The following is a 22444-nucleotide window of genomic DNA, read 5'->3' on the forward strand; positions in this document are numbered from 1 at the left end:
TCTGTATTATTATTATTACTACTTCACTCAGCACATAAACAGCATCTTTGGACTCTGACTTTCTACACATTTGTTTTGCTTTCTCTTTCCTGTATTGCTTCCCTATAGCCACTCTCAGGGTGCCGAGTATTTCCTCTATAAACCAATAAATTGGCGACATGGGGTGTTATCATAAACTGCCAGCCTGTGTCAGAAAGTGGCATAAAAATATTGAAAGTACTCGAGCCTGCCTTTGTGTTTGTTTATTTTCATATGCAGTGGTCTTGAATTGTATTTTTCAGCTCATAATAACTGTGATTTTGTTTCATAACAGCTTCCCATAAATGAGACACAATAAACGTGTCCCCCACAAACTCAAATTGAATTCAGTGAATTTCTCACATATAATAAAGTTTTAAGACTTCACAGAATCCAAGGGGAGGAAGATGGTCAAAAAAAAGGTTTCTGGGAGGAGTCCCGGGTTTTTTTTTTGCAGGGTGACACGTGAAACTTTCTCGAGGAGTTGGTTGGTATGTTTGCTGTGTGCTGTACGACGCTCCGTTAACTCTGCAGACAACCTATAGCGAGTGGACCAGTGCTGCTGCCTATTTTTAGAAGTCTGCCTAATGGGGGAAAACGAAGGGGCTTGAAGAAACTGCAGAGGAAGGTCTCAACTGCGCTGCCATGAGCCCGCACAACACCGCCAAGTGACGGGATTAAAACAAAAGAAAAGTTAACAGAAGTTTCAACCGCTTCGCCTCAGCTCGACTTTACTTTGACTAAAACGCAGTGGCCACCGGAGAAGTTGCTGCGCAGCGCAATGGCTGCCCAGTGCGACACTTTAAGCGGATACTTGCAACAGTCGGACCAGGGCTCCAACAGCGAGCGCAGCACCGACTCTCCTCTCCCTGGATCAGAGGAGGATCTGAGCGGGCTCCATCCGCTGCCAGATCCGGAGTGGACTGAGGAGAGGTTTCGGGTGGACCGCAAGAAGCTGGAAGTCATGTTATTAGGTAAAAGAAACCAAGTAACTAACTACAAAGTTACCGCTAAAGTATTTTCTAAACGTCTATCCTGTCCACGTCTCATCTCCTGTAATTGTACCCTGTCCTTTCCGAGAAGCTGCACACTCCAGCAGCCCTCTGACGGCCCTTTGTTTATGCTACACTCATAAAATGACACTTTCTGTACACACATGCTACTTTTGGGAAGTTCAAATTTCAAGACTCCTTCCCAGCATGGTCAGGAAGCTCGAGCGTGTCATGCGCGTGATCCGGAGTCAATTAGGGGCTAATTAAGCATCATTTAGCGCTGAGCTTTCAATTAGAGTTTTCACACGAAAGAAAGTGATACACCGAGCACAGGGAGAAGCTGCTGAGTTTACAGTCATGTGGGCGTGCGTGGTGTCTGCAACAAGCTTAAACAGAAGGTTGAAGAGGTCAAAGACATGAGACAGTGATCATCATTGCTGTGCTGATGGAGAGGGCAGTAACAGGCCCCGACCACAGGCTGGCGCTGCACAAACTCCCATGGTCTGTTTATAGACTCAACTGCAATTGACCTGAGCATGCAGTTTGCTTACTTCTCAGTTAAACTTAGAAAGAGACTGTTAGAAAACATCTTTTAAACGAATTGATGCTTTCTGCCTCAAACCTTGACGCCAGGTTCCTTTTTCAAAAGACAGTACTCTGTTATACAGTAGAGCTTCAACGATTCATTGATTAATTGTTAGTTATTAAATTATTTGTCAGCTAATTTGATAATCCAGTAATTGGTTTGAGTATTTTATTAAAGGAAGAAAATGTTAGATTCCCTGATTCCAGCTTCTTAAACGTGATATGTTCCAGTTCATTAATGTCTCTGAGAGTAATCTTTGTGATTGTGGACAAAATAAGATATTTGAGGACGTCATCTTGGGCTTCAGGAAACACTGATGGATTTTCTGACATTTTATAGACCAAACCATTTGTTTTCATAATTGGAAAAATAATCGGCAGTCCTGTTGAACAGTGTCATGCTGACTTTTCCTGCATGTGTGGGCTGCACAGTCAATCAAAATATTATCAAAATCGCAATATGGCCAAGTGCAATACCCAAATTGGAGGAGCTGCAGTGTTTTGATAAAGGTAAAATGTGTGATGACACATAAATGAAGCATTGTGTTATTATAAATCACATTCAACATGCTTGTTTGGTACAGACCTCAGCTAATATCTCATCATTATTGTTTTTTGTATTGTCAGTGAAGGTAAACTGCAAAAATTACCATTCCCACTAAATTGTGAGTCATTGTAATTGCAATATCTGTCAGAATAATTGCAATATATATATATTTTTTTGCATATGGTGCAGCCCTGCTATGACAGTAAACGAAATATCTTTATATTGTGGACAAAACAGGACATTTAAATATCTCTTTTGGGCTTTTGGAAACATTGATCATACATTTTCTCCATTTTCTGACATTTCATAGACCAAACAACTGCTTTATTAATCAAGACAATAATCGACAGTAAAAAAAAAAAAAAAATCACAGTATATATAATTTTTTTGCATATTGTGCAGTCCAGTATGACAGTAAACTAAATATCTTTGGATTGTGGACCAAACAAGACATATTAAAATGTCAGTTTGGGCTTTTGGAGACATTTTTCACCATTTCCTGACATTTTATAGACCAAACAGCTAATTGCACAATCGAGAAAGTGATCGTCAGAATAACTGATTGACTGTGTGATCTCTTCTCTGATGTCGTGCAATTGACAGCGAACAGTTAAACAAGCGATGACAGACTCATAAAGACAGGCCAGGCTGGTCTCTGTTGAGAGCTCCCTGGAAACTCAAAGGTTGAGATCATTCATCACACATTTTCAAAACACAAGAGAGAGCAATATTAGAGCCTTCGGTAAACGGGCTGGATTCTTTTACCATTTTATCAAGACTGAGTGGCAGCCAAACACGACCTTAGTAGGAACATCTATCATGATTGTGCTGTAATTAAAAGCAAGAGTTGTACAGTAGCATGACGCTGATTGCAGCTCTAAATTTTACTCGGTGAAAGCTGTTAGTCTGTAATGTTTAAGATGTGATTAAAGTTTGAGGCAAACTTTTGGAGTAATCGTCAGCGAGCGTCTGGTGTTGAAGTTTATCCTACACACAGACGCATGCACTCACACACGTAGTTCCCCTTGAGGATGTCCTGGTTGCTGCCTCGCTGCTCAGTACATTCCTCAAAGCTCCATGTCATCCCCAACTCTTCCAGGAAAACAACTTAACCAGAGGCCAGCCCTAAAGTGTCCCAGACAAACCGTGCGCCATATCCTACAAGTGTCTGTTTGTGCATTTGTATGCGTTGCGTATAATCTATCCGGTCTACCGGCTCTTTATAGTTTTGTTAATTTGCTCTGGTATCTCTGCCAACGTCTTGTTTCACAATTGCTGCATCATGACATCATGGGTGACATTGCTCATGTTGACAGTGCAGCCGGGTTGTGAAATAGAGACGGCTGCTGCATTACATTTCTCTGACTGGTTGTAGATTCAGGTTTAAATACCTCAGTATCCCAACTGTGAAACTGCTTTAAACTTTGGCATGTGGCCTTCAGGAAGAATCCAGGGAGTTTGGTTGCATCGTATGTAAAAACACAGTCTGTTGAGTTTTGCACATGATGCACTGATAACTACAGAAAGCTAGTCTCAGTCTAGTTTCAGCTCACGGAATCAGATTTATGTCCATAAATGCAATTTCAAGTCCCAATAATAAATAGCTCTTTTAGACACATCCAGTTGGGTCAGAGCTCTGTAACATCTGGCTGTGTTTTGATTGGACGGGCTTTAGACTTTGACGTGGTACAGCATGTTCTGAAGGCCAGAATCTGGACGCTAATGAAATAATTTTATGGGAACCTTAGTGTATTTTTACTCAGTGTTTTACTGTCTGTGACGGTATCTCTGGCTTCTCTTTCCTGGAACATTAAGTGTGCTTGACCCTCGGCAAAGAGCCACGGGTCGATTCTTGTTGCGTTCACTTCTCAAACAACAATAGCTCAGCATCTTGACTTTTTATCGCATCAAGGTAATATGTCTGAGCTAGTCGGCCTTTTTTAGGGGCTGATATGACCATCTGGTTCAGGAACAGCCATCTCTTTTATAAATTATTACATCAGTGGTTAAGCAATAAACTGCTGTGCGGTACACTTGCTCGTGTACAGTATGGCTAAACATTAATTCACTGTCTTGCATATGGATAACACATTTTTTACCTACACATACAGGAGGGGTTTTGACATGGATTTTTTTTAAAATGTTGGACAAAAATAGTGACACATCATATATAAATGATAAAAATGAATATGGAAAGAAACAAGCAAGATTTAAAATTGGGCTGCAGCTGATGTTTGTTTTTTCTAAACGATCAATATGAGGGTTTTTTTTTTTTGAGTATTGGATTAAAATACTAAATTAATAATAAGATAAATCAGGAAAAAAACATAAAATCCTCCCATCAGAGAAACTGAAATTACAGAATATTTGCCATTTTTGCTTAAGAAATGACCAGCAATCCATTTATTATCAAAACTGAGACTGATTAATGTTGTGTTTAGCAACTAATCAATTAATAGATTAATCAGCTCTAATTAAAAACAGATGATAGCAACAGAGTTACCACAGCATGAAAATATTTGACTAAATAAACCGTGCCATTTTGCTCATGATGCTTGGATGAAGTTTGATTGTTTGATCAGTTTCATTTGCTTCCAGTACATTATAGTCAGGCTGCACTGATCAAATTGTTCAACATGGTGTCTGTTGTGCCTGAATCATGATTGGCTGATCGACTTGAATACTTGGATCGATAACCTTTGTGGTCTCAGTGTTTATTTAAGAGGCTAGCTAATTGCTGTGTTGAGGAATTATGGTGTGATGCATGTTGGCAAACAGACAAATAAGCCTGTAACGTGTGTGTGTCTGCCAGATTACATGCTTTGTTCATGGACTGCTAGAGTTTTATATTTTACAGTCAATCCCAGAGGCAACCTGCTGAAGAGCCTGTCTGTCTGGCATGTGTCTGATATAATTAGGAAGTTTGGAATAATTCCCAGTATATACATGTATTATATTCCTTTATCTTCATTATCATTTTTTTTTAGTATGATTTCATTCGTTCAGCGTCACAGCCACTTCTGTTTGTTATAGTGTAACATGCTCCTGGCCCCTATTCTGGATTTGTATCTTAATTCTCAGAGTTTTTATGAAGTTTAGTCCTCAAATCAGATAAAGTTATTATCGTAGGTGATTTCAATATTCATGTTGACATTGATAATGACCGCCTCACTACTATGTTTAACTCATTATTAGACTTCAGAGTGTACATGTACCCACTCGCTCTGACGAAATTGAAATTGAAGACTTAATCTTTCTACAAAATCCCTCTCAATCAGATCATTACTTAATAACTTTTGATGTCTTATTACTTGATTACGCGCCACTTGGCAAAAGCTACTGTTCCAGATGTTTATCCGATAGTGCTGTAGCAAACTTTAAGGAAATAATTCCATCAACATTAAATTTAATACCATGTCCCACTGTAACAGAGGTTTCCTATATTAACTTTAAACCCTCCCAAATTGATCATCGTGTTGATAGCGCTGTAGGCTCACTGCAACAACACTTGACTCTGTAGCATCTCTTAAAGGGACAGTATGTAGCATTTCCAGTTGCTTATTGGCAAAAATCGATGTCTGCATTCATAAATGTCATCATTGGTGTACTATTACCTCCACCAATAATCTGACTTATTCCCGTAAAAGGAGAATTTCGGATTTGTTTGTACATTGTGCGGGTAAGTCGTCTGGGGGGTTCCATAACGTTTCACCATCTTCAAAATACCTCCGCCAGCGAGGGACATACAGCCCCGCCTTCAGCGTATTTGTTGAGACCCAGGCCAGCGCTGCGTGACCAAGGAGCCAAAGGAGAGGAGCAAGAGGCGCTTCGCTGCTACCCCGGCATCGGGGCTTTCGCTGCCAAGAAAGCACAAAAGGGAATCAAAAAGGCAACGTGACCGGCGAATTTAGAAAAAACAGGGGTCAACATCGGGGTAGTCTTTCCCAGGTGGAAATGGCTGCTGAAGGAGAAAGGTTTTAAAAGGGACGCTGATGTTGCCTGCTTTGTTCTTGACGGGTAAAAAACTTTACTGCCTAAATTAGCTCGTCCTCCTCTCTCTTCCTCCGCGCCTAGCTCCTACCGATCCTACCTCTCTCCCTCTCCCTACCAGTGCAGGCGTTGAATCACCAGATGAAGATCAAAATATAAATGAATGATTTAACCCAACTAATTAGTACATAGTTCATGCTTGTTACACTCAGAGGATCGTACAGTGTCGTAAAGCAATATTAGCACTTTGGGAACATTTGTTTGTGTTCATTAGCAAGCTGCTAGATGCTATGTGGTACCAAATCCCCCAGCGCAATATAATTCACTATCTTGCTTTTAGGTACACAGTGGCTATCTTAGTTGAAATACACGTTTGAAACAGTGAGGCGCTAGAGTGTGCTATCCGTTTGAATGCAATGAACAGTTTCAACGTTTCATGGGAGAAAATCCTACACACTGTCCCTTTAAAAAAAAAAAGATAATGAAACAAACAAAGTTAACGCCGTGCTATAACTACCCACACCAAAAATTAAAACAAGTATCTTGAAAATTTGAAAGAAATTGGCATTAAACCAAACTGGAATAATCTTGTTTAGTCTGGCAAAGCAGTGTTAAAATGTACAGGAAGGCCCTCTGCAACGGTAGAGCAAACTATTAATCAGCATTAATAGAAGACAGGGATTATTATGTTGATCTGTTTTGTACACACGCCATCTGTCCGTCATGGAGGAGGGATCCCTCCTCAGTTGTTCTTCCTGAGGTTCCTACCACCAGGTTTTTTGGGGGAGGGATTCCTTATCTGCTGTGAGGACAGAGGGATGTTTGACGCTGTACAGCCCTCTGAGGCAAATTGTGATTTGTGATATTGGGCATTATAAATAAAATTGAATTAGTTTGATCTATTATTTAATCTATATCAACATCAGCATTTTATCTACTAATCGGATAACTGATATGCCCGACAGGCAAGTGTCGTTTTTCACGTTTGGCCGGAGAAATCTGATCACTTGTAGCAATGCATCTAAAGTTTAGTGCCATAATAACATTTATATTAGCTTTTTGTCAGAATCCGTAAATGTTGTCCTCACAATAAACCTGGCTGTACTCAGAAAAGGTGTCAGAGTGGGACATCAGACTGTTGAAGAGCCATATAGTCAGGGGGTTGCATAAATTTTGGAGAATAGAAATGACAGAGAAGCACTCTGTACCCATTAGAATATGTTGATGACTCACCAGAATGATTCCACACCGGAGCAAAATCCCAGCGTACACACTTAAACTACCCTCTGTTTGGATCAGCCGTATTTCACGCCCCCGTTCTGGCACCGTTTGCATCAGGAGAAAATGGAAATTGTTAACTGCTTTGCAATTACAAATTTACTGTCTCTCACATTGGCAGCGACGCAGGTTCCCCGGGCTTAGATCAGTAAATAGAGTGTAAAGTGACAACAAAATCTCACCCTGACAGCCATCTGGGTTTAACTGTTGTACTGTTGGCACCCTAGAATAGAACTCCCCAAGTTAATGGCCTGGATACCTTGACACAGGCATGAAAGCCTGAAAGATAGTTTTATGTGTACAGGGAACAGTATAAGAGAACTTTTGTGTCTTGTTTTTTCTTACATTCATTATGATGTGAAGAGTCCAGAGGCAAGTGTGGGAAAGAGGTAACATTTTCTGCATGTGCAACAAGGTTTTCCATGGGGTTTTTTTAAGCGTGCATTACCTATGCATTCACCCGTGTATGGGTCAATTTGAGGAGCTGGCTGTGGGATTCCCTGCTCAGACTAGTAATGATGAGAGTTCAGTGGTGTTTGTGACTTAGCACGGCCTCCTGGTGGGCCAGTAACTGCAACAACAACCTGCAATTAGGCTAAGTGAATCATTTTCTTCGTTGAACTAATTTGTTTTCCTGCTCCTAAACCACAGACTATTATTGGGCGGCTTTGTCTCAGAACGGAAAAACTGTTGCATATGGTAATGAGAAAGTACAGGTATTCTCAGTATGTAGTGATTGAGGAGTTGTTTTGTTCATGTGTGCTGAAATGTTTCTCACATACAACGTTATTTGTGTGCCACACAAAATAAGAATACTTTCATTCAGAGGCCAGTGGAAAGTCATCCTCTGAGAAGGGAAAATTGTCCTCTGCTGAAAATGCAATTATATTTCTCAGTATTCTTTTTTTTTCCTTTATTGTTTGGAGAATTATTTCTCTGGCTTCAAAACCCACATAATGAGGGGAGTATGTGTGAGGGCCTCATCCTCCTCGTCCTCCTGGGTGCTGAGTAAGACTCACAGACAGGAAGTGAGTGTCTTGTGGGGAATGTGCTGCAGGCTTTCTCTTCTCTCTCCCTCTATTGCTCCCTCTTGAGCATTCGAACACTGCTCTGTTGTTCCAGCCTCCGTCAGATCCACTGTGGAGTTGTTGGACTTTCCCGGGTCTTTATTCTGACACTACGACACCGTCCTCACCTCGTAACCTGACCAAACCCAGGCAGAAACATTACTGAAACACACAGACATCACAAACACTTGTGTTTTTGTAGCTTGTGCTCCTCAGTTTTGCAGCGAAGAAAGTTAACAGTGTACCCACACACTTAATTGCATATAATCATCTCTATAATGGATAATTAGATACAGTGTTAAAGCTATTTTGATTTCAGTGCTCTAATATAATAGCATTACATGGAGTAGTTTGAAGTAAAAGCAAAGATGGAGAGGCAGGGGGACTTTGGGAGAAACCTTACACACACACCACCTTTTGGAAGAATGCACTGAAGGGTGGAAAACAATAGACGGAGCCAGCGCTAGAAAGGAAAATCCTCTCTGATGTGAAAATTGTGCTTTCCCTCTGATGAGGTTATCATCTGCCATTGGGAGATACTGTGATGTTTAAACCAGATTTGGACTGGATTCTCTACAAAATGTGTGTGTGTGAGTGTGGCAAAGCAGCAGTTGTGCTTATTTTGTAGTCGTGGATCACAGTCAGAGTAGTTACCACTGTCAGGACACAAAAAAAGCTTCACATTCATTTCAGTAAAGCAGATATTCATTTACTTTCACACACATTGGCTTCCAGGTTCTGCCTCAAGTTCCTCACACAGAGTTTCACTCTGATTGAACTGTGACCTGTGAAATAGTGACACTAATCCTGTTGTCAGTTTGAGGGAAAGGGTAGGATTGGCCTGTTGTTCAGACTGTATTGATGGTACAGTCTTTAGTCTTAGTCTTCATCTGCTGTCAATATGAACGACTGCGTAGGAGGGACACTGAATAGGGTTGTAAGAAAATATCCAAATTAAGTTTCACAATCTAATTAACTGAATTATTGAAATTGCAATATGACCAACTGCAATATCCAAATCACCAGAGCAGCACCTATTCCGTAAAGGTAAAATGTGTCACAATACAGCATTACAAATAAAGCATTGTGGTGTTACATAGAGATGCACCGATCCAGCTTTTTCAGTTTCGATACCGATCCCGATGCTGTGGCTTTGAGTATCGTCCGATACCCGATACCGATCTGATACCATGGTTGACCTAAAAGCTATATACCTTTACATGTAGAACAGAAAAGACTAGAGGCATCAGACATTGATGACTGCACAGTTCTTTCCTAAGATAAAATGAAACAAGATGAAACAGATTAATGCAATGATGAGCTATTTATTTTTAACAGAAATAAACAATTGTGCAACAGCAGTTGAAATAGTGTGAAATACCTCCACACAGCAGCTCTCTCCTTCGCTCCATGGCGTATGACATAGCTCGCATCACAATAGATTTAAAGGGAAAGGATCGCCTGAGGTATAGGTTGCATTTTCCGATACCCAATCCATCTCTTTTGATGATATCGGGGCCGATATTCAATCCAGATATCGGGTCGGTGCATCCCTAGTGTTACAGTGATGCCCAGCCTACAAATCATATTCCAGATGTACAGGAACATGCTTTAAATAACAAACAACAGCAGCAAATAACATCATTATTATTTATAGATTATTTTCAGTGAGCAAAAAAAAGGGGAAAATTACTAGGGATTTAACAGTCCATTGATCTGGATTGATGTGTCGATTCAGTGATCAGCGATCCAGTATCATCTATGCAAAGGTAAAACATCAATCCATATCATCATCTTTATGTTATGCCATTATTTTGGAACTATGTGTCACTGTCAAACAGGGGCAGGCAGATGACAAGCAGCCACAAAGATGATGAGGATGACAAAAATCCTCTTGGACATAACAGTGATTTATACTTGGTGGTTCGGGCATCCGATTAGGATGCCTCCTGGGTGCCTCCCGCTGGAGGTGTCCCGGGCACGTCCCACTGGTAGGAGGCCACGGGGCAGACCCAGAACAAGCTGGAGGGATTACATAACTCGTCTGGCCTGGAAGTGTCTTGGGGTCCCCCAGGAGGAGCTGGAAAGCATCACTAGGGAGAGGGATGTCTGGGCTGCTTTGCTAGGCCTGCTGCCCCCGCTACCCGGCCCCGGATAAGCAGATGAAAATGGATGGATGGATGGACATAAATCAGCAGTGTGAAAACATTTTTGATTATGGAGAAAATGCAGGTCAACAGATAAAGAACATGCTGTATGTGAGTTGCGAGTTAACACACGAGCATCTGCACTCTGCTAATTTCTCATGGCAGCAATGTTAGCTGCTGTTTCAACAATGTCAGGCTGAAACAGCGTGAATCCCTTCTGAAATTCAACTGAGCTGTTTTGTTAGGAGACATGGTGACTTAAGACCATCTGTGAGTAAGAAAAATGATATTGTTACATGTCATTTGTTGAGCTATGAGTAGAGGAAAAGTCTGCTAGCTGCTAGGCTAATTCATGCAGTGTCAACATGTTTAAGCTAATAATGTGTAACTAGCAAAACAAAGTTGTTTTGTCCATAAATCATGTGAGTTACTGAGCTGAATATGATGCTTTTGTGAAATTATCTTGCCAGAAGATTCTTTCTGGCAGAAAGCCCTGAAGGTTAACTTATTCAGTGTACTGTTTTTAAGCGTGTTCGTGGAGTCAGGATAAGTAAAATTTACTGCACTTATTATTCATGTGTTGTTTTTATCTTCTATGGCCAAAAGTAAAAAGAAAAAGTGTTAAATGGGTATATGATATCGTCTCATATTGATCGCAGGCCCCTGAATCTCATTGAATTGAAATCGTAATTGCGGCAGACTTGATATCAGCAAATATCGTAGTGTTTAATGAATTGATTTGATATTGTATTGTGATGAAACTGGTGTCGAACTAATCTTTTTGCATATTGCGCAGCCCTATTTTTTGATATTTCTTAAATTGTTTACCTTAAGAAACCTGCATGCACTTGACTTTAGATCGGATCTAGGATCTGTAGATCGTTGTTTTTGCATTAGCCACTAGTTCTCCTACACACTTGGCACATGGGAGAAGTTTCTGTGCTGCAACCCCACGACTAGATTCTACTAAATCCTACACACTAAACCTTTAAAGTCTCTCTGCATGTGTCTGTGCATAGTACATTTTGGGAGAGGGGGCCATATGGGAAGCAAACACACGTCACAGCATTCAGTTTGTAACTTAAATGGTTCAGTTGATTTAACTGGTGGATTTTTATCTTCACTGGGTTTTGCTCGGCTGCCTCTTGCCACTTTCCCTCTCGCTCCTTTCTTCTCTCTTTCTTACAGATTTTACTGAAACATGCTGATACAATTAAACAATTCTATTCGACTTTGCTTACGCGTTGAATTCCTTCATCCTGGGCATGATGAAGCTTTCAGGAGCTGTAATATAATTGAGCTTCAGTCGGCGGAAAAACCTGTAATTCATTACTCAAGAAAATAAAACCAGGAGTCCTATTTCAGCCGTCCGAGTGGAGCTGGAGTGCTGTGACCCATTTCTATGCTTCTGGAACTGTAAATGGGCTGAAATGAATACCTGTTTTTCTACGCCCCTCAAAGCTCTTTTTCTTCAACCCTTTTCAAAGTGCAGATTTACATTCTGTCTGGTTTGCGGTTGCTATTTTAGAAACGTTTTTTGGGGGGGGCACTCCTGACTTACCCCGCACGCGTGCGCACTCACCACACACACATAAAGGCAGAAACACACACACACCACCCGGCCCTTCACCACCACCACCCCCCCCCCCCCCCCAGAGCTTTCTGTGTTTATCTTTGGAGAACCTCGGGTTTTGGTTTGTTGTTCTCTCTCCTCATTCACCATCCAGTACAATCTGCCTTTTCTCCACTTGCCTTGATTGGAGAGAAAGCATTTTTATAAGAGCACCTTTTTTGATCTAGTTCTGGCCAGGATATTCTCCACTTGAACAAAGGAGAGAGGGTGGAAAAAGAGAAGTTTGTCCAAGAGCAGGAATTTTAATAAAAGACCCTAACTGGATTATGTTAATTTCCTTAGAGCTGTTCTGTTCTGCATAAACTTCTCTGATTGGACATATCAGCGGAGATAACTCAGAGGCTCAGTGATCAAGTAGAGTAATCGAGGAAAGAATTTCCATCACTTCAATCCTGTGCATGACTCTACGGTTAAAATGATGATGTGAGATGTCAATGATTTCCCAATAGTACATTGTAATGTTTACGGTGCAACTCTGGGGCCTGTTAAGTGAGACTGACTCCCTATGCTCCGTGGGGGATCTAACACAGTAGATACCAGGCACCAGGAATGTACAGCGTTGTGTAATCACTTGGCAGCGTTCACACAAGACAGATAAAGGAGGAGATGATAACCCAAACATGTTACCAACAACAGCCTGATGCAAGCTGTCTCATTTCCTGGGCTGGATGATCTGACTGCAGAGATGCTTGTGTGTACATAAAGCTCGTTGTTAATGTGAGGTCATGATGGTCTGTTCATGGACATAGTGGAAAAACAGACTACAACTTAAAGTCTATTTTTGATTATTTTCAAACCTCATCCAAATGACCTCGAGGTCGATGAGTCTAGTTTCTCTGGCAGGCTGTCATCTTTGTCTGCCGGAAAGTAACATGTGGCACTTAGTGCATTTATTTGATAGCACAGTTGCTTGGCAACCCTGCATGAGTTGAGAGGAGAGAGGAGCTGTTTTGAGCGCAGAGGGTGACTTCTGCTCAGCACAGAAGTACGCTGACAGGTGTTCATTTCTGTGGGTATTAACTGCATTTACCAAAGCTAGAAAAGTGATAGTGGTTTCAAAGCATCGAGTAATATCCCGTAAGATTTCAGTTCTGGTTCATTTGGTGAGGCACAGGGCTACTGTGTGAGGTTTTGTGCTACATCAGATACTGGTTGGGCAGCTGCTTGGTCAGAAATCCAACACAAGAGCAACATGTGTATCTGTTGTAGTGCAGCCAAACAAATTCCCATAGTTTTCCAGCTGGCTCCCACACTGCATTGTCTGTTTTGATGTCATCAGTGCAGGAATGGTGGACTATGCTACTAATTGGTGTGTCATATCATCTCATTCACGATGATACCGGTGTGATTTTTAATATCATATGGTGATTATCACAATATTTTGATGTGTTTACATAGGACGTCATACTGTTAACCACGACAACAACAAGCATGGCTGAAAGAGAAATTATTAGTGACTCCATGGTGGTTTCAAAAAGAGTTGCAGCAGCAGTAGTGTGGAATAAGCTGTAGCGGCCCGGACTTCTCAGACTCTTTTAGTGAGTTACCACTCAGAGGGAACTCAATCAGCGGCTCCTCTGGCAGCAGCACAGCGTCTCTCCCTCTCCTCTTTCGCTGTGTGCACAAGAGAGTTGGTGTCGGCAAGTGATTTTGTCATAAACCTTTGGTAATGTAAACCTACGTGATGCTCGCAGCTAGACAAAAAACTCCATATATGTGAATGTGTGATAGTTGTGGTATCATAACAGCCTGTCACAGGTTACAGCGTGATGATTAGAGGAGAAATGGCAGAGCATAAAGGTCCAGGTGGAAAAAACAAAAACTCAGTCACTCAGGAAATCACTTGTTGATTTATATATATAGATCCCAGGGGACATTTTTTGTATTTGGGAGCTGTTTAAATGTGTAACTTGTGGTAGATTTTATTTTGTTGAACTATTAATATTGTATACAGAATCTGAATCTCACTCTGAGTTACTGTTGTTCACAAACTAAAGAAATGAGATATCATTTTAATTTGTACTGAATATTTGATGACAAACTGTTAGGGTGACTTGTAAACTATATCATTTATTTTGTTGCAATTCTATTTTCTTAAATCAATAAAAAAAAATGCTCACTAATTTGTCATTTCATCAAGAATAACATTATCGCAAAAATACCCTAAAATATCATGATATTATTTTAGGGCCACATCGCCCAGTGCTACTGATAGGGTTGGGCAATATGACAGTATATACCATGCAATGAGAGAAATATGTCCACTGTTAGCGATTTGGCAACACTGTTTCTACCATGGGTGCTGTTTGTGGCAGGCTTTGCTAAATTCTTACATGATCTTGTGATTATCTGGCGACTCCAGTTAACTTGCAAGGCAACGTGACTCAGGATGAAATGGAGGAGGAGGTGGAAGTTGTGAATACTATACTGAAACCTGTAACACTGGAATTTACTGTTCTGAGTAAGCTTAAAGCTTCTATCTTAGAAGAATTTTAGTTTTACTGCTTTGAGGCTTTCGTTTTTAACTCTGTAAAAGGTAAATAATCAAATGTTATGAAGGACTGAATGGTTACATACACTCATACAGTGATAAAATATCTTGGCCCTATTGCCCTCTCCAAGCTACTAACAGTGAAAACTACTATATAGAGAGGTAATACTACTTTGAATTACTGTTACTGTTTAAAAAATGCTAACAATAAATAGCATCAATAATGTTGTTTGAACTCAAAAATCTTAAGGATTATAACTTCAAAGAAATCCATAACCACCATACCATTTTACAGAGCTGAATAAAATGTGCATCACCTATGTATTTATTGTTTATTTTGTAGAAAATGGGCAGTATAATATCACTTAAGAGACAATCAGCTACGTTGCCAAGATACATATATATAAAAAAAATTGCACTTTTGCTCAGACTTGAAAGCATCACATGTATTTTCACTTGTCCAAATGTCCATAGCGAGAGGAATGTGAATCCTAAGAAGCAACTATTAGGCTAACAAATGATCTCACACGATAGATAAACAGCTTAACAGTTTAATCCCAAAAGCAGAATTTGTTGTCAGAGACATATTTGTCTGTCACAAAATATTAATAACCTCCCAATTTTCTTTTAACATACGCAGATAAAGAGGTCAGTGATGAAAGCTCAGGATGTTTCTCTGGCAGTTTTGATATGAAAGATCACAGAGAGCAAACAGCTCTGCTGTAATAGTAAACTTCCCAAATCCTTGCTCTGTGATTAGATACCACTGCTGTCTTGGTGAAGCAGTGAAAGTGTTTCTCAGGCGCTGGAGTCTTTTGTTTAGGAGCCAACTTGTGTAACGTATGCCAAAGCAGTTCACAGGGGAAAGTTAAGTGTTGGCTTTTGTCTGTTTTCATTTAGATGTCAACTCCATTACTGCCAACTGTGTGTCAACTGCAAGGTGATACACTCGTAGAAGCATCCTGTCTTTGAAGTGAGGCGTTTAGGTTTGATTGATGAGAACAGCTCCCCCTCGGTCACTGAATACCAACCTGACTGAATGCTATTGATTGTACAGAATGTCTCCTTTACTTGTTATTTACCCTTCAAGGAGCCTTTTTGTATTTAAATTAGTCTGTGTGTGAGGAATAGAGGTGGATGATATGAAGATATATGCTGAGACATAGATTTGTCATACACTTTGCTGCTCCCGTGCATACAAAGGTAGCTCTTCATTTTAATATATCTGGGTGTGTCTGGCTTTGACAGGCAATTTTGGAGACAAATCATCTGCTACGCTTACATACACACTAATATTTCACTGTCATTCATACTATGACTATATTTTCAAATTTGATACAAGTCATGTAAACAGCATATTCCGTTTGTATTGAATTAGGCATTTTTTTTTTCTAATTTGCATTTCCTGTTTAATATGTGGGATATTTCGATGTTATTCTTTGGACATTTATACAGCTCATTCAGAAACTGCGTCTCATTTGGGGTTTTTACAGCAGTTTGCAACACACGGCCTCTTGTCTGTGAACGGTCAGCTCTGTGCGTTGTCATGGATTGTTTCGTAGCCAGCTAGCCAACAATTTGCATGGCTGAAATAAAGCCTGCATTCCTGTCCAGAAGTAGAAACACACCTGTTTTTAAACATTATGAAAGACTTGGATTTCAACAGGTTTTTGATAATAATGACCTTTTCAAGAAGGTGGTTGAAGGAATGAAAGGAGGCTGTGTTTGCACGGTCAAACAAGGCCGCCACAGGTGGAAAGCCTCGGAAAAAAAACTTATTATGATGCAAAGAAGCAAAATGGCTCCAGCTGTCCTACTTTTCTATATTTTGTTATGTTATTTTAAGTATGCACGGCTGCATGTAAACCGGAATATTAGTGCAATATTCATTTTCATTAGCATTGTAAACAGCTTAGCAGAAATATTGTCTTTTTCAGAATAAGGGCAAAAAACCTCTGTGATGAAGTGATTTGTATTTAATTACTTCATGAGCTAAAATTGGACATTTCCAGTTAGTGATTTCATCAAAATCCTCAGCTGAACTACCAGGAAATCTGCTCTATCATGACACATATCAGTATCACAAATAGAGGTCAACCGATTTATCAGTTTGGCAGATTAATCAGCGCCAACAGGACGTTAAAGTATCCTTAATGGCGGAACGGGGCTCCGATAGTGGCCGATAGCTGTGACCTCCACTTATCACATGGTAAGGCTGTAAGACTTTTGCACAGAGTACCCCCCAAATACAAAGTAATGTGTGCTTTAGATAATTTGTATGATTTAAATGAAAGTTAACTAATGGAGGACAGCTTTACTTCTTTATTAAGGACATTATAAGGTTGCTGATTATAGAATAGCATTATGTGCTTTGTCTGTTTTGCTAGCAAACATGGTTGATATAATTTTGCTATAATTAAGTAGCAAGCAACTTGCAGTGTGTGTGAAATACATTTCTGATAATCTAAATGACTGTTAGCTCATAATTTCCTCGAGACCAGGAGGGGTCTGCACTCAGTGTGCTCCAGCCATAAATGCACAACAAACTTTCAATCACATTTTTCACCCTACATCAGATATACTTTTCTCAAAAAACAATTATTCCTGCATTTTTCTAGCGATATGGAATGTGACTTTGTCCCTGGCAGACAGCTGATTTTACCACAAGGCTGGTTTTTTTTGGTGTTCATGTCAAAAGAGACCTGTTTTCAGTCAATTTCTCGTCACAATAGTTGTCTCTCGAAGCTGTTATGTGATGCTTTGCTGTCATGCTTTGCTCGATTTTTACAATTGTAATGCTGTTCTTACACTGTTCAAGTGCAGTCGGGGATAAAGTCCCACATAAAAATAATTTTATTCTGTGTCCCATCATTTATCAGCAGGCCACGTTTAAGCTCGTTGTAGACCTACACAATACAAGGATAAGAAACTATCCAGCTTTACTTACCAATTTGGCGTCAGCCTATTTTCTTCCATATAATTCAGCCATGTAATTATTCATTGATTGATATTAGTCGCACAGTTTGATCCTCCTAAAGCTCCTCCTAAAAACAGCTCAGTGCCATTGGCGCCAACTCCAGGCCTCAGGGCTCGAGCAGCCATGGAAAAAAAAAAACATCTGTTATTGGCCGATTAATTAGCTATTGGCTTTTGCCTGCTCCAAACTATTGCTATAATATCGGCCAATAAAAATCCACTATCAGTTGACCTGTAATCACAATATTAAATTACATGTAAATTGAGTTTTATCCATTTCCCCACACACAGAATCAGTGTTGCCAACTTAGCGACTTTGTCGCTATATTTAGCGACTTTTCAGACCCCAACTAGCGACAAATCTAGCGACTTTTTCTGATGTTGTTGAATACTTCTGGAGACTCTGTTGTGAGAGCACGTATCATTCTTATTCTTCTCAACGAGCAGCGGATGCTGCCGTGGGCCCCTCCCTCGCCCCAAAGCACTCACAGACAGCCCAGTCCTCCCTCCCAGCAGCAGTCAGAGCAGGAGATCTTAACCCCTCCATGTCCAGAATGCAAGTGAATCGCGCATGTGCGGAACTGCCGCTGGCTGATCCCAACCTGGTTTACAGTCAGGGCGGGATGTAAATGTAAAATTTTCTTTGTCTAATATAAATCACTGAAAGAAGGTTCATTTGTAGTTCTAAACATATTCAGGGTGTTTTTTTTACTCAGTTTTTGTCTCTCCCACGACGTTATTCCTCTCTCCTACAGCAGCCATTACGATTACATGCATATGGACAATTATGCAGATTAGGCGGTGATGTCATTTAGTGACTTCTAGCAACTTTTAGGGCAGCCAATAGCTACTTTTCTTACTGAAGAGTTGGCAACAGTACACAGAATGAGTAACACAGCTAACTTAACTGTCAAACTGTCTTTCTCAGTTTTACATTCGACATTATCATTCCATGTTTTGACTGTGACATCCCATAATAATTACAACAGAATAAAACTCCAAACTTGAGAGGAAGGCAGGTTATTATTTTTATGATGATCTAAATCTAGTTTGAAGAAATGATCATGACATAAGATGATTCCATCTGTACATATGCTCATGTATTTATGAGCATGATCCAATGAGTTCTTTACATTGCGTGTGTATCCATGTTTTGCCTCGGCTCCCTGAGGCTCTCTCATTAGCTCCATGTTGAATCAGCTGAGAGCTGGTGTGAAAACACCCCGCTCTCCCGCTCTTTTCACACAACATGGGAAATGTAGTCCTTTCATACTGGTCGCCGTGCTCTCAGCCGGGGGGGCTCATAGGTCTGGCTTTAATAGTAATCTGTCTCACTTTAGTCGAGGCGTGTGAGCAGATGGTGGACTGAGATGTCAAACTTTTCCTGGATTAGAGTTGTCATTTGTTATGAAATCCTATCCAGGGGAAATAGGAGTTGTATAACTTTTCTTGTTTTAATGCTTGCGTAGACTTTTCTGTGAATGTCCCAAGTTTCACCTTAAGTCCTCTTGTGATTATTGCCAGTGCAGAGGATTTTGTCTAAGCAGCTCTGAAAATTTAGAGATTTAGCTGGTGCCTTTAGGGGCCTTGCTTTGCTTTTTGTAAACTTAAAAAGCTCCTGCCTGCATAGAAATCCTTTGACATGAAGGATTTCGCTTGGTAATTCTGGCACGGCACAAATGCTGGGTTACCAGGTGTATATATTTCATATATGGAGGTTATTGAATGACTGATATAGTGTTCAAAATAAATGTATATTGGCTTACATGTGAGCTATGAGGTATTTGCCCTGTTATTGGAAAGTCATTGTGGATTTATCCACTTTTCCATTAAACCTGGATAGTGTAAGACTTAAACTAGCTAATAGCGAAAATATTCATGTCACAATGCTTTGATTTGGTTTATTGGGGCTTATGTCTCTTATTGTTTGCTTGATTGTTGTGTGTGGAGTGAAGCCATAACTGTAGAAATCAACACTGTTTACATTCCTTCAGTGTCAAAACAGCGGAATCTCCCAGAAAGTCAGTCTCTCCACAAAATAATGGATACCAGACCCCGCTGCCTCTGCCAGCGTCGAGCCCTTCATGCCTGCAACTTCTCTCCATTCTGTACATGCAGTGACAGTGATTCGATGCATTAGGCAATTACATAGAGAGAATCAGAGGGTGTGGATCTGATTAGCTGTAACCAGCATGTTTACTTTACCATATTAATAGACAATCAAGGTAACTGCTTTAAATTAGTGGCACATTATTTGCTCCATATTTTTGAAAAAAAGGCAGAGGACAGAATTGATTGCAACATGCGATGTGCTCTCAGGGGTCTTGTGTCTTTGTTCAGCTGTTATGCCTTTACAAGCTGGATGGGAGGAGCGCTGCATTGTCCTCATATAACCTGCACCGAAACAATAAAAACACCATTAGTCCGCTTTAGCACTGGAGAAACAAAAGAAACCAAATCTCTTTGATATCAAACAGAGCTACTAAAAACTGAAAATAAATGCTGAACGAGGGATGTGCTGTTCAACTCTCGTCCAACCGTTCAGGCTTGAGGAAAGCCTATAATTTAAATAGGGTTTTTCGGTTGGCGGACAAAATAATAGGTTTCTCAGTAATCTAAGTAATGAGGCATGAGCTGTGCATTTTTGTGGCAAAATGCCTGTCAGTTATTTGAGAAAAGGGGACCGAGACGAATGTAAAAGATCTTTTGTTGTTGGCAAATCAAATCTACAACACAAGCAAACACGAATGTTGTGAGGAATAAAGAGGGGATTTACCAACATATTTGAATTTGGTGGTTTCCTGCATTTAGAAGGTTGCCAGTCAGCAGCTGACTTTCAGATCTTAGATATTGGTCTTGAATGCAACAGTAGCTTTAACAAAATGGTCAGCAGGGATCACACAGTATATGCAACATGTAGATTAAAACACGCAAAACCATCATGACCCTTTTTTAAATGATGTCACAATGCAGCGCTGAGGTAGCAGGATTATCGGGTTGGATTGCCATTTTGTTTTCACTACATTATTCCACCATATCACTATCATGTTAGCAATTTTCTGGGGTTATTAGCTGTAGTAGTGGGTAGTAATCATTACAAGCAGCTGTGCTTTGCACTCATATAACATAGTTAAGGGCTGTACACATGCCACGTATTCACCCGCCTAGAAAACGCGAGGTTGGGTGCTGGGTGCTACGTTTGTGTCTTTTTTGAGCCAGCTTTCAAGAGTGAGTTGGCAGCTTGCGTCTGAGTCTGCTAAGCAACCTTAAGTGCAGAGCTGATCTTCCTCCAGGCGTTGTTTATAAGTGTGTGTGCCTATTGTCCGTGGGACAGATGTAAAGTTCTGGGTAGCCCTGCACCAAAATGATCAACTTCTCTATATTTATAACAGACTGATATTTACGGAAGAAGGGAAAGATATCTGTCAGCTGTGATTGGTTGTTCCTCGTCACGTGCCATGCAATGTGTGCGCTGCTGTGTTCCAAAAGTTGAACTTATCGTGTGGCACAGCCGTCGCACCCTGAGAAATTTGTGTTGGGGAGTGTGTGCCTGCCACAACAGCGTTGCTTTGGCGTTTGAGCATGCCTGCGCTCAGCATGTGTACGGCCCCTTAGACTCAGGATTGCCAGTTAAAAAAAAGAATCAGTGTTTCCCACAGAATTACAGTCAGTGCGTGGGGGTAACTGATGACAAGTTGCTGAGTGGATAATTGATCAGTCAATTCAATCAGACCAGATTGGCAGATGAGAGGAGCAGCTGTCTGTGAGTGAAAGCAAAATTTCAACTCTGAAGTGTACTGAAGGTTAGGTTTCACTGCGCCTGGTGCTGCTCTGTCTGTGGAGCAAATAATAACCGAGTGGTGTATATTAATATATATTCCAACTGCGCTCGTAATGCACGGTCCAGGCCCAAAAATAGAAAATCAAAACGTGGCAGCTCACCACAAATAAATGTATGTGTGGGAAACCCTGAAAATGGATGCAGCAGACCCAGAAATATTGTCTTTTTTCATTCCACACATTCTGTTGTCTTGTCAAAACCTGTTGCCTACATTACCCACAATGCAACTCAACCCTTTAGCAGTTCAGTCAAGACTCAAGTGTGTAATGCTTCTAGCAGCTGATGTAGCCTCGAGCTGCTGGTCTCAAGCAGAGATGGGCTGCAAAGGTCTGGTAACCTCCCTTTGTTGTAACCCCTTTTACATTTTCTTCTTGTAGTCTTCAGCTTCAATGCTTGATATTTGCCATGTGACTCAAAGAAATACCCTCATTTAAGAGTTGTTGTAACTCATCTTACAACAGTGTGTGTAGCTGTGATGATGTCATTTGTGCATATTCTTACTCACAATGATGACATCCGTGTTCTTAATCCCACCTACAAAGCTCAGTTTTTTTCCAGCGAGGAAAATGGTCATTAATGAACACAAGACAAGTTTCTCTGCTCTAAGAAGTTCTCCATGTATCTGCAAATGCCTTTAATAGCTGTTGCCTTGTGGCAAATTAAAGGCAGAATTCAAGTCAAAAATGTTGTCATTCATGTATTTTTAAAAAGCTGAACCACTACTTTTTTAACCTATAGCACAGGGCAGGTTTAGAATAGGTGGGGAATGGTATGAGACTCTCGGCCTCCACGTTGTAATATACCCCAGAGCTCGTAGGACACCCTGCTGCTCCCCTCCTGTCTCTGCTCTGGGTTCTCCCACGGCCGGTTTACGCACCA

The 22444-nt window shown here is 40.6% G+C and overlaps 1 protein-coding gene across 1 annotated transcript in view; it reads left to right on the plus strand.

Moving 5' to 3' along the window:
• Positions 1-486: 486 nt before the first annotated feature.
• Positions 487-22444, plus strand: part of LOC125903071 (protein bicaudal C homolog 1-like) — an 88277-nt gene continuing 66319 nt past the window's right edge. Inside the window, exon 1 of the mRNA XM_049599728.1 lies at positions 487-992. Coding sequence (XP_049455685.1) covers positions 800-992 — 193 coding nt within the window. The 5' untranslated portion in view covers positions 487-799. The remainder of the gene's footprint in view (positions 993-22444) is intronic.

Source organism: Epinephelus fuscoguttatus, linkage group LG16, assembly GCF_011397635.1.
Source record: "Epinephelus fuscoguttatus linkage group LG16, E.fuscoguttatus.final_Chr_v1".
Lineage (NCBI taxonomy): Eukaryota > Metazoa > Chordata > Actinopteri > Perciformes > Serranidae > Epinephelus > Epinephelus fuscoguttatus.